At 39.6% G+C, this 8,217-nt stretch overlaps 1 protein-coding gene across 1 annotated transcript in view; it reads left to right on the top strand.

Annotated features, from left to right (window-relative positions):
- Positions 1 to 8,217, top strand: part of Lars (leucyl-tRNA synthetase) — a 56,432-nt gene that overhangs the window by 40,838 nt on the left and 7,377 nt on the right. Inside the window, exons 24-30 of the mRNA XM_005356040.2 lie at positions 463 to 553; positions 1,709 to 1,849; positions 2,629 to 2,769; positions 3,366 to 3,476; positions 4,635 to 4,745; positions 6,772 to 6,876; positions 7,962 to 8,057. Of these exons, the coding sequence (XP_005356097.1) occupies positions 463 to 553; positions 1,709 to 1,849; positions 2,629 to 2,769; positions 3,366 to 3,476; positions 4,635 to 4,745; positions 6,772 to 6,876; positions 7,962 to 8,057 (796 nt within the window). The remainder of the gene's footprint in view (positions 1 to 462; positions 554 to 1,708; positions 1,850 to 2,628; positions 2,770 to 3,365; positions 3,477 to 4,634; positions 4,746 to 6,771; positions 6,877 to 7,961; positions 8,058 to 8,217) is intronic.

Genomic DNA, 8,217 nt, shown 5'->3' with positions numbered 1-8,217 from the left:
CAACCTCAGGCGTTGGCCCTTGCTTTCCACCTTGTGTATACCACACTAGCTGGACTGAGGGCTTCCTGGGATTCTCCTGTCTCAGCCTCCCGTCTCACCTTGATGCACTGATATTACAGACAGGCACTGCATCATCTGGCTTTAGTTGAGCCCTGAGCATCTGAGCTTAAGTTGTCATGCTTGTATGGCATGAGAACACACTTTACTTACTGAGCTGTCCCCCTGGCCCTTGTACTGAGCAATTTGTAATGTTTTTGGTCTCTTACTGATTTTGCTGGTTATCGATCTATGTAATACTTACATATTTTATATATATATATGTATGTATATATACATATATATAATATAAGTACAGGTCTGTCATATAAATACATTATGTAAACATAAATATACAATATTTAAAAATTCATAAAATACATAGTTGTCTTTAAACTGAATAGATTTTCTTTCCCTATTCAATAGTGAAATGAATGCAGGAATTATAAAAACAGATCAAAACTATGAAAAGATGATGTTTAAAGAAGCTTTGAAAACAGGTTTTTTTGAGTTTCAGGTATGCTATTATTTTGGTCTCTAAAACATGTCAGCATTAATATGATGTATTTCCTCCTTTTTCTTCTTGCTATGAGATAATTGCACGCCCAAAGCACAGACTAAAAATCTTTTCAGTGAGTTTTCTAAGTGTTCTGATAACTGTGGTTTTAAAGTAGCTTTCTTTGACATTGTGTCTGTGGCATCTTCCTAGTATAGGAAATTCTGCTCTTATTTTACCCATGAGCGTTAAGAAGTCCTCCTGCCTCCACTTAGGTCTGTACCACCATGCCCTGATACACAAAAGCATTGTAAATTGATAAATACGAAGACAAAAGTATAATTAATTGCCATAAACATAAAAGCAGACGCTTTCTGAGTTTTTCCACAAGGTGTCAGTATTTTTTCAAGTTTGACATTTCAAGGGCCACATGTAGCTCAATCAGTTTTGTAAAATGTCACATTGGGATTTATGTAACTTGGTTTTCAGATGTGGTTAAATAAGGCCAAGTGCTGAGTGTAGAAATCCTGCCTTCATAGCCCTTTATATTAGTGTTGCTCTGGGCACTGCTCAAAGCCCGACCTTATAAAACAGCTCAGAGAACTAGCTTTATGCCTCACTGACATAAACATGCCTTAAAATGCCTTAAAAAAAATGAACATAGAGGGCTAATGCCCATATTCCCAGTATTTGGGAGACTAAGGCAGGAGGATAGCTGTGAGTTTGAGGTTAGCCTGGATCAAGGAGTGTGGTTGTAAAAATAGAGGTAGTGCAAGCTTAGGGTGCACTGGAACGCTCTGTCTCAGACCCTAAACCAGGTAGACAAGCAAAATTCTGAGACTTTTGTTATTTTTCTTGCAGTCAAGAAAATTGAAGCAATTTTTTGATTTATTTTAAACCCAGGGCCTTGCATGTGCTAGGCATGCATTCTTGCTACTCAGCTACATTTCCAGCCTTCTTTCTTGAGAATCATTAATATAAAGACATAATATTCTCTGGATAAAATATTGTTTTTATACTGTAGAGTTTTAAAAATAAAGCGAAACTTTTATAATAACTTATTATGGAATTTTTAAAAAGAATAAGACTTAATGCATTAAAACCAAGAAACTGAATATTTTGTCTTTGTTTTAAAGAAGATGATGACAGTGATAAACTATTTGAAATTTTGTATAGGCTGCAAAAGATAAATACCGTGAACTGGCCACAGAAGGGATGCACAGAGAGCTTGTGTTTCGGTTTATTGAAGTTCAGACAGTCCTTCTGGCTCCATTCTGTCCACATTTGTGTGAGCACGTCTGGACACTGCTGGGAAAGGTATGTACATTGCTGGGTTTTAAATGTTAACAATGTGATCGTATGCATGTTGTCTACTATTTAATTCCCATCTGCATGTGTGTATGTTCAGATGTACATTCGAATGCATGTGTAACAAAAAAAGGTGGAAATACTTTAGAGAGAGCTGGAAATAACAGAATGAGGGGATTATGAACAAAAATATAAGGGTATGTTTGCATAAATGCTCTTGTTTTATATAAAACTCCTGGGATATATAGGGCTGCATGTCAAGGATACTATGTCACATTCATAGTGAGAAGATAAATTCAGTAATCTTCCTAGGCTTGCAGACCAGTAGATTGCTCTGATTCATGTTCCTCTCCAGCCTCCTTAGCCATGCATTTGTGCTTCTCAGTCTATGAGCATGCGTGGAACTGTGCTAGTGATCTATATGCCGAATAGCCATACTGTTAGTGTTGGACGTATTAATAGGATAAAAACCGAGAGCATGCATAATTTATATAATAATGATTAAATTTAGGCAAATTAACATTACATAATTTTCTTTGAAAGTGAGCATATGTGTGTGGGTATTAATATGCTTGTACAAATGGATGCTAATTAAGAATGTAGAGTCAGACTTCACAGCTTGAATTCTAGGGAACATTAGATCAGGGACTGTAGAAGTGTGCTATGTGTAGTCAGGTTTGAACTTGGGGCACACAATTCCAGATGGTAGCCGTGGTGTGAAACTGTAAGCAAGGCCTGGAAAGCAAGTGTTGTTTAATCTCACTCAATCTTTTTTTTTTTTTTTTAAGCCTGATTCAATTATGAATGCCTCATGGCCTGTGGCAGGCCCCGTGGATGAATCCTTGATCCGTTCTTCACAGTATCTCATGGAAGTAGCACATGACCTTAGGTTACGGCTCAAGAATTATATGATGCCAGCCAAAGGAAAGGTGAAGTCATCCTCTAAACAGTTTTTTTTTTTAAATAATTTATTTCTTTCATGTGCATTGGTGTTTTGGCCTGCATGTATGTCCTTGTGAGGGTGTTGGCTATCCTGGAACTGGAGTTACTGACAGTTGTGAGTTGCCATGTAGGCGCTGGGAATTGAACCCAAGTCTTCTGGAAGAGCAGCCGGTGCTCCCAACTGCCAAGCCATTTCTCTAGCCCAGTTTTTAAAAAAAGATCATTTCTTACAGTATGTGGTTAGATAGCAAACTAGTGATTAAAATGGGTACTGCTGTGTATACTGCGGACATAGCTCTGAAGCATGTATGTTCTTTTAAAGGTCTGGAGCATGTGTGTTCTAACTGCTAAGAGTCTGAAACGTACATATTCCAATTGCTTAACGGTCTGAAGAATGTATGTTTTAACTCCTAAGGGTTTGAAGGATGTATGTTCTAACTGTCTAAGGGTTTGTAGCATGTATGTTTTAGCTGTTAAGGGTCTGAAGGATGCATTTCCAACTGTCACGGTGCTTGTCTAGGCTCTGAGTGTTCTCGTCTCTGGGTTACATAAGAACCAATGTGTATTTTCTTCTCCTGTGCAGAAGACTGACAAACAGCCACCACAGAGGCCCTCCCACTGCACTATCTACGTGGCAAAGAACTACCCTCTCTGGCAGCACATCACCCTGTCCGTCCTGCGAAGCCACTTTGAGGTGATGTTGAGTTCCCTTACTACTCTTGCGGGAGGATTGTTCTCAGTGTCAATCCACTGTGCCGGGAAAGCCATCCGAATCAGGACAGAGTCGGTGATTGGCTGACCCTGTTCTCCGTGCTTTCCCCAATCCAAAAGCCCTGGAAATTTTCCTCTGCCCCCCCCCTTTCCTCTTCCTGTCCCTCTATTCGATTTCCTCAGTCCTCTAAACATCTCTGTGGCTTATCCTCCCGATCAGCCAGTTACTAAACATCTCTATGGCTTATCCTCCCGATCAGCCAGTTCCTTACAGAGGCCCCGCCACCTGCCTCCTGAGTGTTGGGATTAAAGGTGTGCTACTACTCTTGCCCCTACTTTTCTTTCTTTCTTTTTAATATTTTCATCTGTATGATTATAATACGTATAGTTTATTATTTTAAGTTGTTGCCTGCATGTATATATGTCTGTCCACCATATACATGCCTGTCCACTGGTGATCTATGACAACTGGTTTTTTTTGTTGTTGTTATTTTGAATAGATAGAAATGATATTATTTTTGACCTCAAAAACAAGGGAATCTTTCTTTCCCCTCTTAGGAGAGTATTCAAAAGCAGTCATATTTCAGGGCTAGAGAGATGGCTCTTGCTGAGGATCTGAGTTTGGTTCTTAGTACTTATGTCAGGCAGATCACAGCTGCCTGCAATTGTAGCTCTAGGGGGATTTAATGCCTCTCAGCTCCATGGGCACCTGCTTTCATGTCAGACAGACAGACAGACAGACACACACACACACACACACTCACACACTTAATTATGGGGAAAAGTCTCCCCCGAAGTCTTCATATATAATGTTTTGTGTATGAAATGTATTGCTTTCCATTTTAACTTGACCATGAAATGAAGGTCTTTGAACTGGAGAGCATCAGTCTTTTACCAGGAGGGGCTGCTTTTATTAGGAAAGGTGAATATTCAGTGCACTGCACGTGTGTTTCCCAAGCCTCTGTTCAGAAGCGAGGGTCTTTCTGCATCAGCTACTGAACTTACCCTTCATGGTGCTGGGCTGAGCACCTCCTCCAGCAGCCGCCTTCTGCAGCTGGCACAATTCCTGCAGGCAGACCCGTGGTCTCATATCATCTTTTAAATGCTTCTCTTTACACTCCTCTCTTGCTCCCATTTTTAGGCCAACGGTGGAAAATTGCCTGATAACAAAGTCATTGCTTGTGAACTAGGCAATTTGCCAGAACTGAAGAAATATATGAAGAAGGTTATGCCATTTGTTGCCATGATTAAGGTAAGTGAGTATGGACTTTGGATAGCTGTGACCATTTGAGAAATGGTTAGCTAGGACAGAAGAGGGAAAGGGAAAAGCCTTCACAGTCTTCCCCCAGTGACATGCTAAAATAGCACTCTTCAGTCAGTGGTTTTGAGACATGAACAGTCAGATTTTGAATTTACCTGCAAGGTTGCTGAAAATATTAAAATATGTATTCCAGAAGAAAATTAGGCTTAGAGTTGCTGCACTGACTTATTCCTGTGCTCTCCCCTTCTCCTTTTACTATTTTGGCAAGAAGTGTGTTCTTTGGGGTCAGTGGATCCCTCTGACACATCTCCATTTCTGTGGGTTAGCTGAGTTGCATGCATTGCAGTGACAGTGGCTACATTCAGGTTAGTGGTTAGAGCAGTAGGCTAGTGAGTTCTTTGTTATGAAAGAGTTGAGTTCTTTAGGATCTCAGTATTAGATTTTTCTTTTATTTTTTTAATTAATTCTTTTGATACAGGGTCTCACCATGTAGTCCTGGCTAACCTAGAACTCTATATAGATCAGACTGGCCTCAAGCTCACAGAGATCTACCTGCTTCTGCCTCTCTTTTTCTCTCCCACTCATCTCCTCTTTCTCTCCATTTTAATCTGAGACAGGGTTTCTCTGTATAGTCCTTGCTGTCCCGGAACTTGCTTTGTAGACCAGGCTGACCTCAAACTAAGAGATTCTCCTGCCTCTTACTCCTGTATGCTGGGATTAAAGGCATGTGTCCACTTCCAGAAGTAATATATTCTTAAATAATATTTTTGATTTGCCAAGCAAAACATCAGTGGTTTGCAGATGTTGAAGTGATTGATGATGTGAGAATAAGAGAATGGTTTTCTTGGGCTGGGTATGTAGCCATGTGGTAGAGAGCTTGCTTACCATGTCCATAGGTCTGGGTTTGATCCCAGGCACCACATTAAACCAGATGCGATGGTGCACACCTATAATTCCAGTACTTGTGAGGTGGATCCAGGGGGATAAGAATTTCAAGGACCCAAAACCATCCAGGGCTACACAAGAGCCCGTTTCCAAAGAAATTGCCTTTCTAGTACTTTTGTGGGAAAGGAAACAGAACTTAGGTGATCTCTTAGTCCATCGTTTTCTGCATAACAGGTTACTACAGACTGGATAATTTTTTTTTCTTTCTCTTTTTGTGATGTTGGCAGTTAAATGTAGTGCTTTGTCCATGTTAGGCAACCATCCTACCCATTTGTATGGACACTAGGAGTTCCTTGTCTTGTGGTTCTGAGGGTTGGGAAGCTAGAGCAGCACTGGCCCCTGCCTTTGTGCTGTGTCCCTATGGGGGAAGGACAGGTGGGCACCTGCAGTGCACACAGGCCAGTAACTCACACTCCCTGTATAAAGGCACTGATCTACTGCAGTTGGTAACCTAAAGCAGAGGACAGAATCATGTGGGGCTACTTTCCCAGGAAGATAACACATTGTGTTACACAGCTGGAGTTGTACTTACTAAGTAGGATCACTAAGGTTATGTTTTGAGTAGCAAGTATTTAATGTTGAAGAAAATAAAGCATAAGAAATTGTTTTTTGAATATGACAAGATTATCTGAATACCTAGATAGTATGATAGTGTCAGTTTTTCTTTAAGCTTTGTAGGCATATCTTTGGGATTTTTAATATTTGTTTTCTTGGAAAATTAAAAAAATATTAGCTAAAGAGATTTTTTTTCGTAAATTTCTTTGATTTCTGTGGTTTGTACAATAAGTCATCTAAATGCAGTTTTAAAACCATGTTTATTTTCAGTGCCTGAAAATCCCATATCTTCCAGTGTTTTCAGTACTTCCTTAAATCTTATTTTACATGGTAATTATTTTGAGCAGGTAATTTCTTTAACAAGCAAACATAGATAAGGGAAACCCATTGAGTCAAAAGCCTTTCCTTTACCTGATGAAATGTAAACATTTCTTATCAATGATTGATTACTTAATGACAGATTCTTTTAAGCATGTTTTTAATATGATTTTGTTTTTCAAAATCATTTGGCTCTTAGGAAAATATGGAGAAGAAAGGGCCTCGAGTCTTGGATTTACAGTTGGAATTTGATGAGCAGGCAGTACTTACGGAGAATATAGTCTACCTAACTAATTCTCTTGAGGTAAGAGGGCCAGGAATTGTATAGCTAGTTATTGTGGTTTCCTATAAAACTACAGTCCAACTCTACAGCCTGTTAGGATACGTTTCATAAACATCATGTTCAGTCTTTAGAACTTTTACTAAATATATAATTAAATGTTTTTCAGATGAAAGTAGATGAGTGGATATAAAAGTCGCAGAAAGAATGATCTGTCACCTTACTCATTTATCAGTTACCTTCTATGTAAAACATGGGCTGCGTGTAGCTCGGGATTCTCTCTGCATTATCTTTAAAGCACTTAGGAGAATCCATGCACGTGTTATTGTCCCAGTTTCAGATCTCAGAGTTACAGAATTGACTTAATTATCATCTGTGGTCCCGGTCCATTCTCAGTCACAGCTTACACGGAATCAGGCAAAATGAAAACTAATTTGCTTTAGAATACTGCTGGAAGACTCAGAATGTGGCTCTAATGATGATGAAGACACTGAAACCGCGCAGGTTTAGAGCGACTGAGGACTGTTTCAGGACCACAGAGCTGAAGGAGAGTTCTATGTGAGGATTTGTTTTATTCTTCATCCCTGCTCATTTGCCACTGGTGATCGACCCCAGGCCTTATGCTGGCTAGGCCTGTGGATCATGAAGTCCAGGATTAGTAGACGTCTGTATTGTGTATATCTCCAAATGCTCATGTGTAGGTCAGAAACTCCTTTTGGTCCTTTTCATGTGGACAGTAGGCACACACCTCAGAGTTATCTATTCAGAAATCTGCAGTGTGTTATATTACTGAGCTATTCTTCTGCTTATGTGCCATCTGAAATGATAACTTTGGAGCTTCTGTTGTCTAGGTGGAAGCTTCCATGCTGGTGGGTAGAGCCAGATTCTGGTAAAGAAAGTGACACAATCGTGTAAAGAACAATGCCATGAAACAGCTAAGATGAATGTTGATAACAGATTGTAGATTTCATTTAACATTTATAAGGAAAACAATAAAATTGTGCAGATCATTTCATATTAAGTGGAGAAGCCGAGATGAATGAAATGAAGTGGTGATTAATTTGTCATACTAAGTGCTACTCATGACTTTTGTTTCCCCATCCATTTAGCTAGAACATATAGAAGTCAAGTTTGCCTCTGAAGCAGAAGATAAAGTCAAGGAAGACTGTTGTCCTGGGAAGCCGCTTAATGTTTTCAGAACAGAAGTAAGTTGAAGAAGCCGTATTGAATCATTGCCTCTTAGGCTTAGACAAGAGCAGCACTCGTTGTTCATAGGTGGAAGGAAGTGAATCTGAAGGGTTAGAAATGGGGCAGAACATAGGTGTTCTGTTGCTCTGGCTTGTGCAGTACTAGTTATATTGTATG

The sequence above is a fragment of the Microtus ochrogaster genome, chromosome 18, assembly GCF_000317375.1.
Source record: "Microtus ochrogaster isolate Prairie Vole_2 chromosome 18, MicOch1.0, whole genome shotgun sequence".
NCBI classification, from domain to species: Eukaryota; Metazoa; Chordata; class Mammalia; order Rodentia; family Cricetidae; genus Microtus; species Microtus ochrogaster.
This window is presented reverse-complemented; position numbering and strand designations above follow the sequence as displayed.